Source organism: Lissotriton vulgaris, unplaced genomic scaffold (genome assembly GCF_964263255.1).
Source record: "Lissotriton vulgaris unplaced genomic scaffold, aLisVul1.2 SCAFFOLD_2063, whole genome shotgun sequence".
Classification (NCBI taxonomy): Eukaryota; Metazoa; Chordata; class Amphibia; order Caudata; family Salamandridae; genus Lissotriton; species Lissotriton vulgaris.
In genome coordinates, this window is record NW_028254719.1 from 144550 (window position 1) to 168408 (window position 23859).

Here is a 23859-nt window from a genome sequence, read left to right on the forward strand (position 1 = left end):
GGGCAGAAGGGCACAAAAAACGAGTCTAACGAAGGGCAGAAGGGCACAAAAACAAGGGAATAACAGAGGGCAGAAGGGCACAAAAAACGAGTCTAACAGTGGGCAGAAGGGCAGAAAAACAAGGGAAAAATGATTCTAACAGAGGGCAGAGGGGCACAAAAAACGAGTCTAACAGGGGCAGAATGAATCCCGCCCTGCGTGTTTGTCCACGAAGATGCCACCTTTTTGTGCAATACCTCTACTCAACTGGAGTACTTTCTACTGTCGAATCAGTAAGTACTCCCTCATTGGCTAAATGTATAGGGGCAGATTTACAATAATTGGCGCATCCCCAGGGATGCACCAGTTATTGTGCGCCGCAGCTCCGCCACCCATGGTGCGCCGCATTTACAATGCGGCGCACCATGTGGCAAAAACAGTACAGATGCGTCACGTATCTGTGCCGTAAAAGCAGCGCATTGCTGGAGCTGCGTCGCGCTTGTGACGCAGCTCCAGCAATGCTCTGGGGGGCCCTATCTCCCCAATGCTGCATCAAGCCTTGCGCCTGCTTCAAGCAGGCGCAGGGTTTTGACACAGCATTGGCCTAAAAGTGACTGAGTGAATTCTTGTTGATTTCACTGAGCCACTTTTAGGAGGCGTTCCTGCGCAGGAACGCCCTCCCCTGCGCCGGAACGCCTCCTGATGGCGCAGGGCTTTACAACGTGACGCATCTCTCAGATGCGTCACGTTGTTAATACCCAGCACCATGGCGCATCTTTTGTGCTGCCGCTGCGTCACAAAAGGTCTCGGTAGAGGGTGGGAGTGGTGAACCATAGGGTGGCAGTGATGAACCAGAGGGTGATAGTGATGAACCAGAGGGTGGCAGGGGTGAACCAGAGGGTGACAGTGCTGAACCAGAGGGTGGCAGTGCTGAACCAGCGGGTGGTAGGGGTGAAACAGAGGGTGGCAGTGATGAACCAGATGGTGGCAGGGGTGAACCAGAGGGTGGCAGTGGTGAAACAGAGGGTGGCATGGGTGAACCAGAGGGTGGCAGTGGTGAACCAGAGAGTCGCAGTGGTGAACCAGAGGGTGGCAGTGGTTAACCAGAGGGTGGCAGTGGTGAACCAGAGGTGCTGTGATGAACCAGAGGGTGGCAGTGGTTAACCAGAGGGTGACAGTGCTGTACCAGAGGGTGGCAGGGGTGAACCAGAGGGTGCTGTGATGAACCAGAGGGTGGCAGTGGTGAATCAGAGGGTGGCAGGGGTGAACCAGAGGGTGGCAGTGGTGAACCAGAGGGTGGCAGTGCTGAACCAGAGGGTGACAGTGGTTAACCAGAAGCTGGCAGTGGTGAACCAGAGGTGCTGTGATGAACCAGAGGGTGGCAGCCGTGAACCAGAGGGTGGCAGTGGTGAACCAGAGGGTGACAGTGCTGTACCAGAGGGTGGCAGGGGTGAACCAGAGGTGCTGTGATGAACCAGAGGGTGGCAGTCGTGAACCAGAGGGTGGCAGTGGTGAACCAGAGGGTGACAGTGCTGTACCAGAGGGTGGCAGGGGTGAACCAGAGGTGCTGTGATGAACCAGAGGGTGGCAGTGGTGAACCAGAGGGTGGCAGTGGTGAACCAGAGGGTGACAGTGCTGTACCAGAGGGGGGCAGGGATGAACCAGAGGGTGCTGTGATGAACCAGAGGGTGGCACTGGTGAAGCAGAGGGTGGCAGGGGTGAACCAAAGGGTGGTAGTGGTGAACCAGAGGGTGGCAGTGCTGAACTAGAGGGTGGCAGTGCTGAACCAGAGGGTGGCAGTGGTTAACCAGAGGGTGGCAGTGGTGAACCAGAAGTGCTGTGATGAACCAGAGGGTGGCAATTGTGAACCAGAGGGTAGCAGTGGTGAACCAGAGGGTGACAGTGCTGAACCAGAAGGTGGCAGTGGTGAACCAGAGAGTGGCAGTGCTGAACCAGAAGGGGGCAGGGGTGAACCAGAGGGTGCTGTGATGAACCAGAGGGTGGCAGTGGTGAACCAGAGGGTGGCAGGGGTGAACCAGAGGGTGGCAGTGGTGAACCAGAGGGTGGCAGTGCTGAACTAGAGGGTAGCAGTGCTGAACCAGAGGGTGGCAGTGGTTAACCAGAGGGGGGCAGTGGTGAACCAGAAGTGCTGTGATGAACCAGAGGGTGGCAATTGTGAACCAGAGGGTGGCAGTGGTGAACCAGAGGGTGACAGTGCTGAACCAGAAGGTGGCAGTGGTGAACCAGAGAGTGGCAGTGCTGAACCAGAGGGTGGCAGGGGTGAACCAGAGTGGCAGTGGTGAACCAGAGGGTGGCAGTGATGAACCAGAGGGTGGCAGTGGTGAACCAGAGGGTGCTGTGCCCATACACGACCGCATGGGTAACTTCGCCATGCAAGCGGCCCGCGAACACGCAAAAAGCCTCGCGAACACGCAAATAACCCCACGAACACGCTGAAAACGAAAAATCTGCAAATTCGCACGAATTTGTGGATTTTGCTGATTGCAGATTCGATTTTGCGCGAATTCGCAGAACGCGAATTCGCAAATTTCACCCATACTTGGCTCGCCCAGCCTGCCGCACTATATGTGATACCACTCTCGCACTATATCATACCCATGTTCCCCTGCGGACTCCGATACTTTGGCCTCCATACCCGAAAAGCGGCATGGGCCGCAAAGACCCCAAACAACGGCTTCTTCCATTTGAAAAGGTCGCGGAAACAGTCCCAGCAGAAGCTACCACCATGGCAGAAGGCGGACAAAGTGTGGCACGTTGTTAATACCCAGCACCATGGCGCATCTTTTGTGCTGCCGCTGCGTCACAAAAGGTCTCGGTAGAGGGTGGGAGTGGTGAACCAGAGGGTGGCAGTGATGAACCAGAGGGTGATAGTGATGAACCAGAGGGTGGCAGGGGTGAACCAGAGGGTGACAGTGCTGAACCAGAGGGTGGCAGTGCTGAACCAGAGGGTGGTAGGGGTGAAACAAAGGGTGGCAGTGATGAACCAGATGATGGCAGGGGTGAACCAGAGGGTGGCAGTGGTGAACCAGAGGGTGGCATGGGTGAACCAGAGGGTGGCAGTGGTGAACCAGAGAGTCGCAGTGGTGAACCAGAGGGTGGCAGTGCTGAACTAGAGGGTGAGAGTGGTTAACCAGAGGGTGGCAGTGGTGAACCAGAGGTGCTGTGATGAACCAGAGGGTGGCAGTGGTTAACCAGAGGGTGACAGTGCTGTACCAGAGAGGGGCAGGGTGAACCAGAGGGTGCTGTGATGAACCAGAGGGTGGCAGTGGTGAATCAGAGGGTGGCAGGGGTGAACCAGAGGGTGGCAGTGGCGAACCAGAGGGTGGCAGTGCTGAACCAGAGGGTGACAGCGGTTAACCAGAGGGTGGCAGTGGTGAACCAGAGGTGCTGTGATGAACCAGAGGGTGGCAGCCGTGAACCAGAGGGTGGCAGTGGTGAACCAGAGGGTGACAGTGCTGTACCAGAAGAGGGTGGCAGGGGTGAACCAGAGGGTGCTGTGATGAACCAGAGGGTGGCAGTGGTGAACCAGAGGGTGGCAGAGGTGAACCAGAGGGTGGCAGTGGTGAACCAGAGGGTGGCAGTGCTGAACCAGAGGGTGGCAGTGCTGAACCAGAGGGTGTCAGTGGTTAACCAGAGGGTGGCAGTGGTGAACCAGAAGTGATGTGATGAACCAGAGGGTGGCAGTCGTGAACCAGAGGGTGACAGTGCTGAACCAGAAGGTGGCAGGGGTGAACCAGAGAGTGGCAGTGCTGAACCAGAGGGTGGCAGTGGTGAACCAGAGGGTGGCAGGGGTGAACCAGAGGGTGGCAGTGGTGAGCCAGAGGGTGGCAGTGATGAACCAGAGGGTTGCAGTGGTGAACCAGAGGGTGCTGTGCCCATTCACAACCGCATGGGTAACTTCGCCATGCAAGCGGCCCGCGAACACGCAAAAAGCCCCACGAACACGCAAAAAACCCCACGAACACGCAGAAAACCAAAAATCCGCAAATTCGCACGAATTCGTGGATTTTGCGGTTTGCGAATTCGATTTCGCGCGAATTCGCGGAACGCGAATTCGCAAATTTCGCCCATACTTAGCTCGCCCAGCCTGCCGCACTATATGTGATACCACCCTCACACTATATCATACCCATGTTCCCCTGCGGACTACGATACTTTCGCCTCCATACCCGAAAAGCGGCATGGGCCGCAAAGACCCCAAACAACGGCTTCTTCCATTTGAAAAGGTCGCGGAGACAGTCCCAGAAGAAGCTACCACCATGGCAGAAGGCGGACAAAGTGTGGCTATGTCAGAGGACAGTCCTGGCAACATAGGCTTGCTCCTACAAGAGATGAGAGCAGGATTCAAGGCTCTGGATGTGCGCTTTGATACACTGGATAAACGTACAGCGGATATGGGCTCCAAGATCGAGGCACATGAGAAGCGCCTAGACGTGGTGGAATCACGCACCTCTGACCTGGAAGATGGAATGGCGCAAACACTCAAGCTACTCGATCGTCTTGAACGTATCCTCAAAGATGTTACAATCAAGAACGAGGATTTGAAGGTGCGCAGTCGCCGAAGGAAAGTTTGCGTATTGGGTGTACCTGAATCCACAGCCACTGGACGCATGGACACTTTCGTAGAGTCAATACTGATTGATCTCTTTGGAAGGGACTTCTTCACCCCGGGCTTTGTGGTGGAACGAGCTCATCGGTCGCTGGGGCCCAGGCCCAATCCAGGTTTCCTACCCAGACTCATCATCACTCGTCTCATGAACTTCAGAGATCGGGACACTGCCCTTCGGATGGCTCGTGAGCGAGGCGAAACCATTTGGCAGGGCTTCAAACTGTCATTATTCCCGGACTTTACTATCATGGTCCAGGAGGCCCGGTGCAAGTATAATGGAGTCGAGGCCACGCTCGGAAACCTTGGCCTGAAATATGGCATGTTATACTCTGCTAGACTGCGAGTCAAGATCAATGGGCGCGCCCGTGTCTTTGACAGCCCCACGGAGGCGCAGGAGTTCTGCCACACATACAAGCTCAATACCAAGCGGCCCAACGAAGAGAATAGACTTTCTCCTCCCCGAAGCGGCTCCGATGCGAGTATGGAACTTTTCTCCGGATCAGGACCTGGTTGAACTTTCTTTTAGGCCTTGCTGTATACAGACGACCAAAAACATTGGGATATTGTCTAGGACATGCATAATTACTGGTTGCCATTAGGCGGTAAGGGCCACCCCTTATGGTGTAGACATCATATCTGTTCTGTGAATTATAAATGTACCTGGAATGGGCTTTTTTCAATATCTTTGCAATGCAATTGGTATTCTGGATTTCTTGGATAATGTTGGTATTGCCTCTCTGGATGGGTGGGGAGGCTGGGAGGGGGTCTGGGGGGGTTGTTAATATTACGATACACTTGGATAGTTTTACTGTTAAATGCAGTCAAGAATAGCAGGAATGTATATTTGCTTCACTTCAAGCTCAGCCTTATATTATCAACATGGCCCAGTTAGGACATAGCCCCAGTGCCGCGGATTTATTACTGATGACATGGAATATCTGTGGCCTAAATAATACACGTAAGAGGAGGCAGGTAGTGCATTATCTACTCAGACATAGAGTGGACATAGCCTTTTTACAGGAGACTCACTTACCCACATCGGACCAAGCCAGATTCGCCACTTCTTGGGGAGCCCATATATACTTTGCGAATTTCAGCAATTACGCTAGAGGCACCGCCATTCTCATACACAAAAGGTACCTTTCAGTCCCCAGTCGATTGTCCGAGACAGGGAAGGTAGATACATAATTGTAGCTGGCACGTTACTGGGGCAAAAGGTAGCGATAATATGCGTATATGGCCCGAATACCGACTCCCCCAATTTTTTACTAATCCTTGTTTTCCCAATTGATGCAGCTAGGCCGGATATCCCTCCTGCTAGGAGGAGATTTCAACGTCATTCCGGATCATGCACTGGATAGTACATCAAGAGCACCAGATCCAAAACCATATGCGCATAAGGCCCTGCACTTCTTACGCGACCAGCTCTCTTTATCAGATATTAGTTGAACACGTAACCCGCAGCACACCGCTTACACACATTACACTAGTTGCCACAACACTTGGACAAGGATCAATTACTGGTTGACCTCCCCTGCTATATTTAGTTGGTGTCACTCCACTCAGACGTTCCCCGGACGTATTCTGATCACTCACCTGTATTATTGACATTGAAAATCCCCCGTCCTGAGGGCTTCGAAAGACAATAACGATTCCCTAGTCGTGCTCTAGAGGACGACTTATTCCAACACGAAATTCGGGAAGCCATAGAGGACTACTTCACCATCAGTGACCAGTAGACTCTGCAGAGATGTTATGGGAGGGCTTTAAAGCGTACATAAGCGGCGCATGCATCTCCAAACACGCCGGACTCCTGCGGGACTTGCGCAGAACATTTGCCCGATTAGAACAAGACCTTAAGGCATTCGACTCTAGGCAGTTGCTCATACAAAACCCTGAAATCGACAAACAACGGTTGACCCTACTCGCAGACTACAGAAATACCGCTGAGCGAGAGATCCTCTTCATGGGGAAATATCATAACGCAAAGCAGTATGGCGAGGGTGAGAGACCGGGATGCGTACTAGCACAGATGATCAGACCCCCACATAGCAAGGCATATGTTACCAAGTTACATACATCGACGGGGCAACACCTTACAGACCCACTTGAAATCCAGGGGGAATTTATATCCCATTTTTAGACCTTATACACCTCTAGATTGGGCCTTGATCAGTCTGGGCAAGAGAATTATTTATCCAAGATTGCGCTTGTCCATCTCGAGAAATACATGCAGGACTTCCTGGCAGACCCCATCTCGGAAGCGGACATCATAGAAGCCATTACTGCTCTGAGGTCATCCTCTGCCCCTGGCCTAGCTGGCTTCATGGGCGAATTTTATAAGACCTTTAGGGATCTGGTAGTACCACAGCTCCTAGAAGTGTATGTAGAAGCCCTGGAAAGACAGTTTTTGCCGCCCACTCTGCGCAAAGCGGTTGTAGTTCTACTCCCCAAACCTGGCAAGGATCCTCTACTCTGTGGCTCATAGCGACCGCTTTCGCTCCTGAACCTAGATTACAAAATCTTGGCCAAAGTCCTTGCTAATCGTCTATCCCTCTTAATGGAATTCATAATATCTCCAGCACAATCCGGTTTTATTCCCCATCGTTCCACAGCTTTTAATCTTCAAACCTTATTTACTACCCTCCACAGGATAAATCCGGAGGTACCAGCAGCGGCGATTTTACTTGACACGGAAAAGGCCTTTGTCTCCCTAGAATGGCCCTTTTTTCTGTCCATCATGCAAAGAATGGGTATGCCGGCTGGATTTGTGGCCACTACAGCCCTACTATACAGCCAGCCCACCGCTCGACTCAGACTAAATGGTAGCCTGTCAGCTCCCTTTTCCTTATCACAAGGCACAAGGCAGGGTTGCCCACTTTCGCCCTTATTATTTATTTTAGCTATGGACCCCTTGATTCAGCATTTTCAAGAAAAACACCTTCACAGAGGCCTACAATTTAACACGGTGTCATTATTGGTGTCATTATACGCACTCAATACCATATTATATGTTCGCAACCCTCATACCTATTTAGAACCCCTAATTCGGGATATTCTCAGGTTTGGCGCATATTCCGGTCTAGGCATCAACTGGCACAAATCTGTGATCTTCCCCCTCACCACCAGCACAGAAAAGTGGGACCTGGAATTCATACCAGAGTGGTGCTCCGATTCAGTAAAATACTTGGGCATACATATACACCTCGACTCAGAACAGATCATTCGCCTAAACTATGGTCCAGCGATACACTCATTGGAGGCACAGATAGACAAATGGCTCAAACTCCCACTCTCCATGGCTGGGAGGGTTGCTCTTATAAAGATGATCGTGCTTCCTAAGATCCTATATTTATTTCATAACATCCGATCCCCCTCCCGAACAGGCTCTTTTTGATTCTTTGTTCTCATCTGTGACGATTGGTGTGGGGTGACAAGCGGGCCCGGGTTTGTTGGCGAGTTATGACATTACCCTGTGATAGAGGGGGATATGGGGTACCGGACCTACAGCTGTATTATTTAGTTGCCCATTGCAGTTACGCACAGACGTGGTACCACCCAGATGCTAGAATTCCCTATTTACGACCGGAATCTGATCTAGTCCTTCCTGAAACATTGGCAACCGTCTTGCCTAATGGTCTTCCCAGAGACCCCAAAGACATCCAAACTGTATTAACTACCAGCTGGGCTTGGGAGAAACTGAGACGGATGGAGAAGTGTGGCTCAATGGTTAGAGCGGCAGACCCTGATGCAGAGGTCTAGTCCGGGACCAGGGTTCCATTCCCACCTCGGCAGGTCTAGGGCTTAATTTCCATGGACCTGAATTTCCATGGACCTGATAACTCTCACCTCGGTGCCTATTCTAATCATGGGTCCCACTCTGCAACTCTGGGCAATAGCTTGCTTAATCTCCACAACGGCCCCAACAACGCTAGGATGCCTGGCTTCACCTTGGGGGTGCCCAGGAGTGGGCACTTCACAGGGAAAAGCCAGGAAGGGTTCCTCAGCGGTATGTGTACAAGCGCCTGAGATACCCCTTCGGGGGTCGATTCGGTGCGCTATACAAATACTACTACATTTACATTTACATTTACATCAGCAATACTCCTACCCTCTATGCATCCTCTCTTCCTCTCCCAAACGCCAGATGGCTACCAACTAGAGGTGAAAAACTCATCCAACGTACATGCACTAAATTTAACATTGTCAAGATGTGCTACCTATTTCCAGAGGGCCACGTGTTCGAGGCCGATAATGTGGCCCAATTCCTAGATGCTACATTCATGGATAAGTTCATTTTTTTCATATTCGTTCAGCGTTAGGCGCTACTCTCCGTGACTTCCCTCCTGAGCCTCCGTCCTTCCCCCCACTCACCATGGTGATAGACAGCGCTAGGGGTGTACACCTTATCTCCAAGCTCTACAAGGTATGTGCTGACATTATCCCTCTTAATGACGCCAAGATTCTTAGAGAGTGGGAGACTGACCTGTGGAATTCAATAACAGATGACCAATGGAATGCGTGCTGCGCAGTGACGAAGAATGTCTCACTTAATAGCCGCCACAAATTAATCCACTTCAAATTTCTTCGTAGAACATTTGCTACACCGGCCAGAGTCCACAGAATAGATCCCTCCAAACCTCATAATTGTCCTAGGTGCAAGCCCCCATATGCAGACTTTGCCCACCTGGCCTGGACCTGCCCACACATCCACACATATTGGGTAGAAATACATTCATGGTAGCTGCATGGTTAATTTGACTATAAACCCCCTGCCCGAGATCGCCCTTCTAGGCTACGTGGTCCAGGTACCCCTGAAGCTTCGTAAATTTGTAGCCATGAGTCTGTTATTAACCAAAAGAGAAGTTGCCATTCACTGGGGCAGCAGGTTGGCCCCCACGGTAAAGGGATGGTTTAACAGCTTGGTGTCCTGTCCCACGAGAAACAAAATGTATGTGACCACGATTCCTCCCACGTCTAGGCCCAGAAACATATGGGGCCCTTTCCGAACTTACCTTGAAACACAGCAACAAGACCCACCCACACAAAAGGAACAGGGCATCGTTCCCACTGGAGTAGGATAGAGAATTCCGGATAAGTACTTAAGGCATATTGCATACCCTCTCGGTCTTTTACTCCACCACATGTATTGCATCACAATTATATACACAAACATATTGAGTGCCAATGGTATGAGTGGGGCAATTACACATGACCAGAGATGTGTCACGGTTTATTTGGTAAGAAGAATTGTATACTAAATTTAACATGGATATGCTCCGAGTGAGGCCATCTGAAGTATGTAAAACACCATCGCTATTCGATTACAATCACTGCATTCCTACAAATGTATTATATTGTTTTATATCAAAATGCAAAGTAAAGTTTAAAAAAAATTGCTTTAGAGTATTGTTTTACCTTTTGCATTTGAATTTTTCAATGTTTAAAAACTATACTAAGTGCTAATACCCATGTTCTTCTTCATTCCTCATTGGAACACACTTTACACAAAGGGGTATTTGGTATTGAAATAATCTCTTTTGGATGGACCCCACTGTTGTATTAGGAAAACATTAATCTAATGTCTTCTGTGGAGCAGTGGAATGTCCAATGGATGATGTGCAAGCAGTGTTTGAGGCACTTGATTTCTGAAGCACAGGAGACTTTCGAGTAGAGTTGTGTATTATCTGCATATTGGTGAATCTTGATGGTGTTTTTTGTGTGTAGTGCACTAAGTGGCTCCATGTAAAGGTTGAAGATCACAGGAGGCATTATGAAACCCTGGAGGACTTGGCAGGTGATAGGGATGATTTGTGACCTGAAGGTACCCATATGAACATACTGGTGTTGGTTGGAAAGTTAGGAGGAGAGCCAGTGGAGGACATTTCCAGTGAATCCCATTTGAAACTCTGGGGTGTGTGTATGAGGGTGGGGTGGTCGTCTATATCGAAAACAGCTAGGGGGTGCAGCTATATCAGGAGGCAAGTGCCATGTTCATCTGGGGTCAAGAGGGCATTACCTGTGATGTATAAGGTAGAGCTTTCCATGTTGCAGCAGGTAAACAACCTTTACAACGAAACTTTTACAACGCACTACCATTACGACGCAACATTTACAACGCAAACCATTACATCGCATTGCGCTGGGGGGCGCTCTAGGATAGGGAATAGGTTTAATGTACTATCCAACACCTTCCCTACTATCCACGGGGACGGGAGTTGGAATAGTAAATTAAACTATTCACTATCCAGCGCCCCAAAGCACTATGTGTTGTAAAGGCATGCGTTGTAAAAACCGCGTTGTAAAGGCATGCGTTGTAAAAGCATGCGTTGTAACGTCATACATCCGTTGCAGCATAATCTGAAGCCAGACTGGTAGTTATACAGGAGAGGGTTACAATTGATGTGGGGTTGCAATTGAACATAGACTGCTTTTTCAATGAGCTTGCCGATCAATGACAGGTGGGTGATGGGACAGTAGCTGGCAAGGTCATCAGGCTCTAGTGTAGATTGTTTTAGAAGTTGAAGGGCCTCGCCTGCCTTGAGAGCTTCTGGCAAGATGCCTTGAGTGAGGTAGGCATTGACAATAGAAAGTAGGGGCAAGAGCATCCCCAGACAGAGCTTTGATGAAGTACAATGATAGGACATCACCACCATAAGAATTGACTATGAGGAAGTTGAGCATGTCAGCAAGATCTGATCATTGTGGAATTCTATGGAAAGGGCAGATGTAAGAATTGAAACAGGCTTAATGTTGTCGATGTGCTGTTGGATCTTCTGTATCTTTTTCATGGAAGAAGAGCTTGATGGCATTGCACTTTTCTTTGGAGTGTGGAACAGTTCAGCCGGCATAGGGTTGATGCAGTGTATGAGTGTCTTGAATATCTTTCTGCTTCTGCTGGTGGCTTTATTGATGGGTTGGTATAGTACTTTGCTTTGGCTGATTTAATGATCTGTCTGCGTGTTGAGCGGAGGGACTTCATAATCCCGAGGCCCTTGGGAGTTCTGTTTTTCATCCATTTTCTTTCTTGTCTGCGAATGGATTGTTTATTGCTAGCAAGGTCCTTAGAGTACCAGGAGGCTCAAGGCTTTGACCTGCAGTTGTATCTTTAAATTTTGGTGTGGATGTTAATACAGGTTGAATGGTTGAATTTGCTTAGCAGGGTGTTGGCGTTGGACTTGGATTTGATAAGGTCATAAGTAGTTCAAGCATTAGGTTGTTTATGGAGAAGTAGTTAAGATCTGAAGGTTTGGCCTTTGGCCTTCTGTTCTGTGCTGACCTTGATGTTTGTAGGACACTAAGCATGGAGAGAGAGTGATGGTAAATGTGTTGATCCAGTCCAAGGGTATGGGTGGTTAGCATGAGATTGTTGGTGATGTTGAGAATATGGCCTTTGGAGTGGGTTGGTTTTGTGACATGCTGTATGAGTGTATTGATGGAGACGGTGTTTCTTGTTTTAATGCTAGGTTGTGTTGCCTGGGAGGTTAAAGTCCCCTAAGAATGTGATATAGGCATGTTGGATGGACGAGTTGGTGCTGAGATTTGAGAGTTCATAATTGAAGACCATTGTTTTCCCCAGTAGGCCTGTAGATGAGATGAAGAAGTAGGTTTGAGTCACAGGGAGAGGGAAATTGCATATCAGCAGCTCCATAGAGTTGAGTATTACTTGCTAGCCTAGAATGTGGGAACATAAGGACTTATGGATGAGGGGGGCGTGGCTTGGGCGCCGATGGCGATGGTCGCCTGAGAGCTCGGCTCCGGGACTAAGCCCGGGATTATCCTGAAAATCGGAGGCTGCGGGCGCCCCAGACCCCGCATTCTGCTGAGCGTGCTGACGATGACCTGCCGGGACCCCTAGTGGAGCTCGGACGAGGATTGCCCCGGAGTAAAACCGAAGTTTGCGGAGTTGCGGAGTGAGACCCAACATGGCGCCCGGACCCCTTTGTCCCCCGGGTCGAACCCATTGACTTGGAGAGGTGGCGCGGGCAGCGATTAGCGCCCGACTTCGACATCCCCGGCTGTCCCGAGCACTGGACAATTACTGGATTGGACTTTTTGCAACGGATTTGCACTCGGTTGGATGGACGGGCGGATGCCCACGCTATAGAGGGCACCGGGAACGGACGCCCTGTGATTCAAGCGGTGGCCCGCCTCGCGACTCCGCAACTAGCTTCGCCTTCCTGGCCAGTGCACTTCCATGGGAGGCACGACACTCTGGCGCCACGGATCATCCGAGGGAGTTGGTGGCCCTCGCCCCGGGGACATAGTGGGTGAGCGGGCCTGCCCGACCCGACGACGGTTGTCTCCGCCCCCTCATCGGTGCCCCCGGACGCCATGGCGTTGGCGTGAGCCGAAGCGACGGAGTCTCCTCAGGCCCTGGAGAAGGAGGTCGCCCGCACCCGAATTGAGGACAAGTACCCGGGAAGGTCGTGGTCGACACCTGCACGTGGAGACGCCTACTCCGGGACCCTCGCGGAGTGCCCCTGGAGGCATGGGGAAGCCGAGAGGAGCCAAGGGATCCACCCAGACCGCCTCGGACTCTGAAGCCCAGGACAAAGAGGAGCACGGGGACCCCAAAAGTTCTGGTGGCGCGCCGATGCAACACCAGTTCGACCGTGTCCTAGAGGCGATAGAGACCACGAGATCGGCCCTCCAACAGGACATTGCTCAGGTGGCGACGAGCCTGGGCCTCCTCAGAGCAGACCATGGAAAACTCTCAGACCGGGTCAAGGAGGTGGAGAGCACGGTGAAAACTTTGGAGCCGGCGCAGCGAACCTTGGCTGCGACGATGAAGGACGCCCTATCCCGAATTGCGACCCTGGAGCAAAGGGCGGAGGATGCAGAAGGCCGCAACAGAAGGAATAACATCCGAGTGGTGGGTCTGCCGGAAAAGATCGAGGATGGCGACATGGTCACATACTTGGAGACCTGGCTCCGGGACACGGTGGTCCCGGAAGGACTGTCCTCCTTCTACACTTTGGAGCGTGCCCACAGAGTCCCAGTACGGCCCCTACAACAGGGACGCACCCCGAGACCGGTGATAGCGCGGCTGCTGCATTTTCGAGACAGGGACTTAATCCTCAATGCAGCCAGACACAATGGCCCGTTCAAGGTAGCGAACAGTCAGGTGAACATCTTCCCAGATTACACCTACGAGACTCAACGCAAGCGGTTCTCCTTCCTAGCGGTTAAGCGCGAGCTCAGGAGCGAGGGCATTCAGTATTCACTCCTCTACCCTGCAAGGTTTCGCATCATTGTCGATGACAAAACCCAGTTCTTCGACACCCCGGAGGATGTCTGTGTCTGGCTCGAGCTCTACAGGACAGGAAAAGATGGCTTTGGCTCCTCGTACCAACAAGCGGACGAGCCGGAACAAAGGCGGCGATCCAAGAGGGTCAGAAATCGCCGCGGCCGCACAGGAGGGCCCTCAACGGTGGAGACGTCATCGGAGCGGCGGGGAGTGCTGGAAGTACTGTCGGAGTTGTCGGGGGCACGGGATGAAGCCATCGAGGAGGAAGGAAACCCGGGTGCAGAGGGAGCACCATCGGACTCGGAGGACTCAGTGGCCGATAGCACCCATACACCGGTGATCACTCCGAAATCGGTGGAGGACCTTTTGGATGGACAAGGGTAACGGGGTATGCTGACTTGTTTTGGGTGGGGGCCCGGCGGGGGGGAGGCGGTTGCCGTCCTTAAGGCTGACAAAAAAAAAAGGGAATGGGGTTGGGGGGCTTCTGCTGATGCCCTGAGAAGTTTGTGGCACTGTTTGGGGCTTGTTATAGTCCTGGTGGCCTGAGCGACGAGGGCCCACTGCCTCCGCCCAGCCCGCACCTGGCCCATAAGGCCTTCCTACGGTGGCGACCGTAGGATTAGTGGGGGTTCTTGGGTTGATGAAAGACGAGGTTTGGATGGGATCTAGGTGGTGCAGTTTGGGTCCTGTCCTGGGGTGGGTGGGTGGGGGTTTGGCTTGTTTTTGAGTCGGTTGGTTTTGGTTGGGGAAAATGGCCGCCATCAGCGCTGGGAGGATTGATGTCTTTTCTTTGTGGGGACCTGGATGGGGGGACTGTGCAAGAACAATCTGGGACAATGGCTGATGTTGCAAACTTGAAATGTGTTACTTGGAACGTAAGGGGGCTCCACACTATGTCCAGGCGCCACAAGGTCCACGCTTATTTAGTGCGTAGGGGGGTGCAAATGGCGCTGCTGCAGGAAACTCATCTGAACAAGGCGGAAGGGGCGGCGCTTCAGCGTAGATGGCGGGGGCAGGTCTTTTCCACGTCGTACTCCGCTTATGCCAGGGGGGCGCTAATATGGATCAGAGCAGGGGTCCCCTTCCGAGTCACGAGGACAGTGTTAGATCCAGAGGGGCGTTTCGTGGCCATCTCGGGCACTCTAGGGGGGAGGGACCTGAACGTTTGCTGTGTATACGCTCCTAATGTGGACCAGACTGCCTTCCTTTCCAGGTTATCGGGCTCGTTGGCCCACTTCTTCTCCGGGCCCCTCCTGCTTGGGGGGGACTTCAACTCAGTAGTGGATGTGGACATAGACCGCTCGCATCCCCCGCTTCCCGATTCCCCGGTCCGTCGCACGGCTAAGGGTCGTCAGGATTGGCAAACCCGTTGGGGTTTGACGGACATTTGGAGGTCGTATCACCCCGCGTCCAGGGATTATTCATATTTTTCGAGACTCCATGAGTTACATGTCAGACTGGATGGCTTTCTTGGATCGCCCGAACTGGTTTCGGCAGCGGTCCGATCGGAGTACTTAGCTAGGACCATCTCGGACCATAACCCCCTCCTGCTGGACCTTCGCTGGTTTCCCGGGACACCGGCGGTGCCCACCTGGAAATTGCGACCCGAGATCCTCGAGGACAGTGTCTTCAAAGCGGATCTGAGGGAGAGAATATCGGATTATTTTGCATCCAACGGCGGCTCCGCGAGTACTAGGGCATTAGAATGGGATGCTTTTAAGGTAGTGGTGAGGGGATACTGTATCTCTAAGAAGGTGGGCATGAGGCGTGTCATCCTGGCTGAATTAGACACAGCGGACCGGGAACTCCGCGAGCTTGAAATTCGCCGCCCCGGACACCCGGAATTGCAAGCACAAACGGCGGAGGCGAGGGAAAAAGTAGCGGCAGAGGTCGAACGGCTCCGCTGTTTTGATTACAAGGCCTATACGGTTCGGTCCATCGCGGAGGGTGACAGGTCGAGTGCGTTGTTGGCGTGGTTGGCCAACCCTACGCGCCAGTCCCAAACGACGACAAGTATGCGTGGGACGGACGGAACCGAGGTATGCACCCAACCGGAGATTCTTAGTTGCTTCCGGCATTACTATGAATGTTTATACCGCAGCCGCTCCGCGCGCGACCCTGTCCGACTTGATGATTATCTTCGCCCACTAGAGCTCCGCACAGTAGAGCAGGACGTGGCGAAAACCCTGGGATCCGACATTGAATTAGGGGAGATCCGCGGGGCCATTAAACGAATGGCGAGAAACAAGACCCCGGGCCTGGATGGCTTACCAGTGGAGTTCTATGCAGCTTACGCGGACCTCCTGGCCCCTCGATTATTGGTGGTCTACAAGGAGGCGAAGAGGCTGGGGCAACTCCCGAGCTCGATGTGTGAGGCGTTGGTGGTTCCTCTCCTCAAGCCGGGCCGGGACTCATCGGACCCGGGATCCTACCGTCCCCTGTCGATGCTGACAGTGGACTACAAAATTCTGAGCAGCATCTTGGCATCGAGGCTGCTGGGACACATGAGTTCCCTGGTGCATGAGGATCAGGCCGGTTTCATCCCACGGCGGAACACGACTATGAATATTCGTAGGTTGTTCCGATTGTTGGGGGAACCATTTGTGGATGCCCCGTCCCCGGTTGTCTTGTCGGTGGACCTAGAGAAGGCATTTGATAGCCTGGAGTGGGACTACCTCTGCACGGTGTTACGGAGATTCGGCCTCGGGGAGGGATTTGTTGGATGGACCGCGGTTCTATATGCCTCTGCTTCGGCCAGGGTCCGAGCGGGCCCATTGATTTCATCGCGGTATCAGGTAGAACGAGGCACGCGGCAAGGGTGCTCATTGTCCCCCCTTCTTTTTGCGCTGGCGGTCGAGCCGCTGGCACTGCACCTTCGATCGGGAGCCCACTATACGGGCTTGTGGTCGTCTACGGGCCCGCATTACGTCTCGCTATATGCGGACGACCTGTTGCTCTTCCTAGAGGACCCGATCGACGCTTTACGCGGAGCGGAGTTGGCGCTCACGGAATTCGGAGAGGTTTCGGGCCTCCGAGTGAACTGGTCCAAGACCTGTCTTTTTCCGGTACGCAGGGGTACCCCCCCCCCTACGTTAAGTAGGGAAATTAGATGGGAGCCCGACTGTTTTAAGTACCTTGGGGTATTTGTCTACCACGACCAACCCGACCTCCTAGATGGGAACATTGCCCGCTGCATTCGAGCACTTCGAGGTTGCATGGACTTTTGGGCCACGCTGCCGCTCTCGGTAGCGGGACGTATCGCCCTGCTCAAAATGGTGGCGCTTCCCCGGTTATTATACTACTTCCGGACTCTACCGATCTGGGTCCCGCCGGCCACGTTTCGTCAGTTGCGCTCTATGGTGGTCGGATTCCTCTGGGGATCGGGCCGACGGCGGGTAGCCCTCAACACCTTGATGAGGCCGAAGGACGAGGGGGGGCTCGCTGTGCCGGACTTTGAAAAGTATTATCTGGCGGCGCAGCTCCAGACCTTCACCCAGGAGATCGCCAGGGAATTCCGGGGCCCGGAAGACGGAAGGGGGACGGGTATGGCTAGGCATGTTCTCTCCTTTATAGCGCTGCTACAACGTTTAGTCCTGCGGGACCTGTCGATGGAGGAGCGGACTGTCCGTCTGTGTTGGAATCGGGCTCACGCCCGAGGCCAACTGAGAACACCATATGCACCTGAAATACCGTTGGGGATGTTGACGGCCCTCCCCCACGGAGGGGATTGGTCACGTTTAGCGGCCTGGGAGGATTCCGGTTTGCAGCTCGTTGGTGATCTGTACGAAGACGGGGCGCTCTTGTCCTTTCAGGATCTCATTGACCGCTTCGGGATCCCCCGGGGTGACTTTCTGCTACACTCGGCCATTGTGCGGGCGACCCAGGCACACTGGGGGAGCGGGCAGGAGGAACCCCACTTATCTCAGGTGTGCCAGTACGTAATGATGTCGGCGGGAACGGTGAAGGCGGTCACTTGCCTATACGGCAGGTTGGTCAGCGAGGGATTGGCTCCTCTCACCACTTTGAGGAACCGCTGGGAGGAGGACATTGGTAGGGAGATCCCGGAGACGACCTGGTCCCAGTTGGTGAGACGAGCCTGGAAGGGCACACGTAACGCCCGTTTCCAGCTGGTCCACTATTATGTTCTTCATAGAGCGTACCTGACCCCGGTGAAAATTAGGCGATATTTTGCCACGGCTTCGGCGGAATGCCCTAGATGTCCGGCTCAGGAGGCGGACCTCCTACACATGTTATGGGCTTGCCCAGGGCTGACGTCCTACTGGCAGGAGGTAGCGACGACCTTGGAGGAGGTGACAGGGAGACTCTTATCATTAGATGCGGCGGTGGGGCTCCTTCACTGGTTCCCCCATACCCCCAGGAATAAAATTTCTAGTAAATTTATTGACCTAGGGCTCCTACTTGCTAAACGAGAGGTGACCAGGAACTGGAAGGCACGAGCTGGTCCGGCGGGCAGCAGATGGCACAGTGAGCTTTTGAAGTGGGCGGCGGGAGAGAGCGCGCTGCGTTATCAACTGGCTTGGAGGCAGGGTAATGAGAAGGCGCAGGAGGCCGCGTTGGAGTGGGAGATGTTGGTGCAGGCCCTCAGGGATTATTGTGCCCCCAGTGACTCTGAAAGTGAAACAGCGACTCGCCCCGAGTCCCGGTGAACGTTAGAACTGATAGTCCTATTGCTTTCCCCGTGGGTCCAATGGCAGATCCTATGCTGATAGCTCCCTGGCGCTGGTGGTGGGGAGGGGGGGGGTTTCTCTTAGTTAGTAGACATATAAGGGGAGGGGGGGGGTTCCTTTGGAGGTTTTTAGGTTTGTTTGGAAAAGCAGATGACGGACAGTGCATTATCCGGACCAGCCCCAGCATCCTACTGACCCCCCATCACATTTCGCCGCCCGACCCCAGGGTTGTGGGCCGGATGGCTGTGTATGGACTGTACGGGGGGGGGGCCAGAGGGCTTTATTCTGTTAATATTGCTTATGATACAATGCTGGTCGTACTTGTATTGATCTTCTCATTCCTGCAATAAAAATATATTTAAAAAAAAAAAATAAAAAAAAAATAAGGACTTATGGATGACAGCGAGGCGGTGGCCTCATCCCTTTTTTTATGTGTGCAGTCCACGGGATGGATACTGTGTGAATGTTATGTGAGTCTCTGCGTCGTCTACATCTAGGTGTGATTGTGGGGATTGGTAGTATGGGGTACTGGATGAAACACATGAATGTACCTTACACTATATGTTTCACTAGAACAGGGGTTCTGGCACCAGGCTTATCCTCGCACCAAAGCCCAAAAAGGGAATACCATTGTCTGTATCCACAGTTTGCTGGGGAAGTCCTGGCGACGGGACTCCCTGAGGAGTTGGTTGAAGTCAGGAGAAGACAGGAAGCAACTTCACTTCCTGTGCACATGGATGAGGGGAAATCCAGTGATGTCACTTCTTGCTCAGATGGATGGTGTAAAGTGCAGTGATGTCAGTTCCTCTGCAAATAGATGATGGGAAATTAAGTCCCCTTGCTAAGCTTGTTCTTTTAAAGACAGTTTTGGCTGGAAACCACTTCCTATACAGATGGATGATGGGAAATGCAGTAGTGTCGCTTTGTGTGAAAATGGATGATGGAACATTAATCCCTCTTGAATGGCTACTTATGTTTTCACCATATTGAAATGATGTGGGTCTTTTATTTACTTGTTGAAGTAGAATGTATGCTAATGTAGTGTATTTCACAAAAATGAAGCACTTTGAATTGTTGTGATTTAATTATTGCACAGTCAATGGATATCTGTCTATAAGCGAATAAGTGAAAAAAAAAACAAATTTGATATTATTCTAACAAACCTGGTTTCCTTAATGATGATTGATAACAAGTTCACAATTTCACAGCATTTCACAGCAATATAATCTCTTTATTTTAGTTCTCAAGTTCTTGTGGCAATAGAAAATGTGATCTTGGAAGTAGTTGCAAGCTTGTCCCGAAATGAAGCGCCTTGCCTCACCTTGTTTAACCGATCAAACTGGGGAAATGTAGAGTAAGTACTTTTCATTATTGCTAGCTACATTTTTCTTTTCTCAATGCTCAAAATGTTAAGTCTTATTGTTTAAAAATGTACTTCATTTTTAATTTGTGACTGCTAATAAAATGATAGAGACCATGTTACTTTACCATTCTACCCCTTATTTATTTAAGTTGATTCTTAGAGTCAAAAGCATGGCTACTTTAAACCCTGGCAGAGTGATTTTGTACATAGTAAATGTAGTAAGTTAGTATGCAAATGTAGAAGATGTATAACAATGTATTGAATGTGTCTAATGAAGGTTTTGAAACCTACGGCCTGTCACATTGTCAACTTCACTGTTCAACTTATGATGAAGTAGGGAAACAGATATTTATACAGATAGGGAAGTGAAGTTCAAAAGCAGGAAATTATGATAAGTAGGATATATGTAAAATTAGATTGTTTTTTATAAGTGCAGAGTGTTCTTCTGAAGGGGAGATGACAGTCAGTCTCCATTAGGTCGCCTAGACTCTAACAAGATTCTTGCTAGGAAACTTTTTCAGTAAACGATGACAAGATTAAACTAGAGATGGTAAGTCTGAACTGTTGGACTTTGCCTTTTCTGGTCATCAACCACATTTTTGCCTTCACCCTCCTATTTTCTGAACTCAATTATGTTGGCTCTTATGACTCTGTGCCCTTTGCCACTGCTAACCAGTTCTAAAGTGCTTGTACTCTCTCCTTAAAACATGGAAGACTTGGCTTGTACCCAATTGGCATGTTTAATTTACTTGTAAATCCCTAGTGCAGTGACACTACATGTGCCTGTAAATTAAATTCTACTAGTGGGGCTGCAGCCCTGATCGGGCCACCCACTTACATAGTCCTTTAAACATGTCCCAGACCTGCCATTATAGCCAGTGTATGCAGTTTTAAACTGCCATGTCAGCCTAGCAAAATAAACGTATTGCCAGGTCCAACCCTTCTTTTTGAATGAATATATGTCACCCCTAGGGTAGGCTCTGAACAGCCTAGAGGGCAAGGTGAAGTGTATTTAAAAAGTAGGACATGTCCTTTTAAGTTTTACATTTCCTGGTAGTCAAAAACTCTTAACTTCGTTTTTCACTTCTGCAAGGCCTGCCTCTCCCATGGGATAACATTGGGATTCATTTATTACATTTTAATAAGATGTAACTTCCAGATGGGAATAGATAATCAATTCATGTTTGGTGTCTTTGGGATTGTAATGGAAAATGCTCTCTTATGGTAAAGTCAGATTTTAAATGACAGTTTTGAAAACGCAACTTGTAGAGTGTTGACATTTTCCTGCCTTAGCCATTTAGTGCCTGTAGCCTGTCTTTGAGCACATGAATGGGTGTAGCTGACAGTTAGGCTTTGTGTATTCCTCATAGACAGCCACACACAATAGAGAGTTTAGGTGTGTCTGGATGGGCCATCCTTGGCAGAATGGGAAGGCGGAGCTGGGCAAGGCCCTAATTAAACTTCGTCTGTGGCCTACCTCCACAAAAAGGGCTGCATACCGCCCTGAGTTTGTCTGGAGCTAGGGCAGGGAGGGCAGGAAACCTGTGCACTTTAAAGGGAACCCTCCTGAAGCTTTTCTCTCTTCAAAGTGAAGCTCAGGTATAAATATTGGTCCTCAGACACCAACTCTTCAGTAAACTTCTGGACCTGTGGAGAAGAACTGCTGCCATGAAGAAGAACTGCTGTGCTATTGAAAGGAATGCCACTCTTCTGCCCTGTTGCCCTGCTAGACAACTACCTTACTGAACTGCTGGATTGCTGCCCTGCTGCTCTTCTGTCAGAGGGAAGAGAACCGCACCTGAACTCAAGACTCCCAGAACGACTCCATGGGCGAGCCTGCTGGCATCCTGTTCTGAGCCACAGGGACATAACAGGCTCCCAACTACCTGCACCAGAACCCAGCTCCAGCTCGAGTAAGCCCTTGACCCCGAAGTGGTGCCTCTCAGGTCCACAGAGAGGCTGAATGAAAGTTTTTGGGTTGTTTGCTACTGCCAACTGGCCCGTTGCAAATGAAATATTGTTACTCACACAGCCTGCCAACATGAAGTTCAGTCAGCAGGACCCTTCATGCTACAGCATCGACCACTCGTTGGCAGCATCACCACGACGCACCCGCTCACGAAGATAACGGGATCTTCAAGCTACAGCGACGATCGTCCGTGACACCAAGCCTGCTCGTTGCGTTACATCGACAATCATCTGCAACCCTTCCCAGCTCCTCGCGTCCCGCTTCACCGCAAACAGGACTCTTTATGCTGGACTGAGAAGGTGACTTTTAAGCGAGACTGACCTGCTCCTTGTATCTGACCCATGCTTCATAGCGCTCAGCCTGAACTTGTGACTTTCTCCCGGTTTTGCACGTTCAGATAGATGCGTGTGACTCTGTGGGCTTTTTTGCGCTATTTTCATTTAAATCTTTAAAATTGCACGTTTCTGGTTCTACTGATTGGATTTTTTTCGTTTAGCTCGTGATTTATGTCCCTAATTTGATGTGGGATTTTTCTTGTGTTGTTTTCACTTTGTTACTGTTTGTAGTGCTGCATAAATACTTGACTCATTGCCTCCAAGTAAAGCCTGACTGCTGTGTGCCAACCTATCAGAGGATTGAGCACAGATTAATTTGGGATTCATTTCAGATTAATCCCTGACAATGATTGTGGTTACTGCTTTAGAAGGGTTTCGCCCCCCGCAACCAGTAACCCAATTTCTCACAAGAACTAAGGGACTGATTTATTATTTGGTGGACGGTCAGTTGTTCCGCCATTGGGACAGAATAAATTAAGCCATCCCCATGGTGAATGGACCATCCGCCAAATTTATAAATGACTGCCAATCAGGCGGTCATTTATAATGCTTTGGCAAGAACCTCCATGACGGCTGTTCCTGCCAATGTATTTCACTGTTTGGAGCAGGGCTGCATCAGCATGACACACCCCTGCACTAAACAGTTTTGTTTTTTTTATTTTCAAAAAGAAAATGTTCATGTTTCCCTTGCCATGGTATTCATCTCCCATGGCGAGGGGAGCATGAGTAGCATTTTACTGTCCCTCACCACCAGGGTTTGCCAGCGGTGACGGACGGTAAAACAATGGCTATATGTCCACTCGTCTTGATCCTAATTGGGTGAGCGAACATACAGCCATTTCTTTGGAGGCCCTTATCCGTCAGTCTGTCAGAGAGGTATGGGTATGTCGGTGGCGAAGTAGTCACCGCCCTAGACAAACCTAGGGTCCACAAGCATTAAAATCGGGTTGGAGCCGTACCTAGGGTGACCAGGCGTCCTGGATTTGCCCGGACGGTCCACTTTTTTCACCTGCTGTCCTGGCAGATTTCGAGAAATTTAGCTCAAATCCCGTTTTTTTGAGAGTGTTGACTAAAACCGGGGGGAAGTGTTTTTTTATGTTTTACAAAGCAGGGACAGTTAGCAGTTGTTCCAAGAAAGCAATTTAATTCACAGGCAAGCTACTAGGTATAAAAATTGCATCTTATGTATGTTCTTACTGCCTGTTTTGTAATTCTCTGCTGAGGAGCGCTGTCATTCTGTGTGCTTGCTTGACGTAAAATTAAAGTCCTTCTTCTATTTTAGTGAAATGTCCTGGTTTTTTGCTTTAAAATTCTGGTCACCCGAGGTGTACCATTATGTTGGCAGGAAAGATACTCCGTCGCCATTGCGATAGAGCATCCTTACCACCAACATATAAATCAGGCCCCATGTTCTGAACTATTTTATAACGAAGAGATATTGATGCTATTTCCTGAAGCTACTTATTTTTAAGTTGCATGTAGTTTTAATTAATTTCCTCTAGTAGTAGTCTACTTAATGTATATGTCCCTTCCTGTGGTGACAATGGGGCAATTCTCTCCCTAATACTTGATTGGATGTATCAAGTTCGAGACTTACAGGTTAACTTCCTTTCACATGCTTAGGCACAAGTTTTCCTACCTAGTG

General features: G+C 50.7%; 1 protein-coding gene across 1 annotated transcript in view; it reads left to right on the forward strand.

The window, feature by feature from the left end:
- The window catches only part of SPO11 (SPO11 initiator of meiotic double strand breaks), a 367632-nt gene that overhangs the window by 120261 nt on the left and 223512 nt on the right, over positions 1–23859 (forward strand). The window contains exon 3 of the mRNA XM_086951746.1: positions 19788–19901. Coding sequence (XP_086807872.1) covers positions 19788–19901 — 114 coding nt within the window. The remainder of the gene's footprint in view (positions 1–19787; positions 19902–23859) is intronic.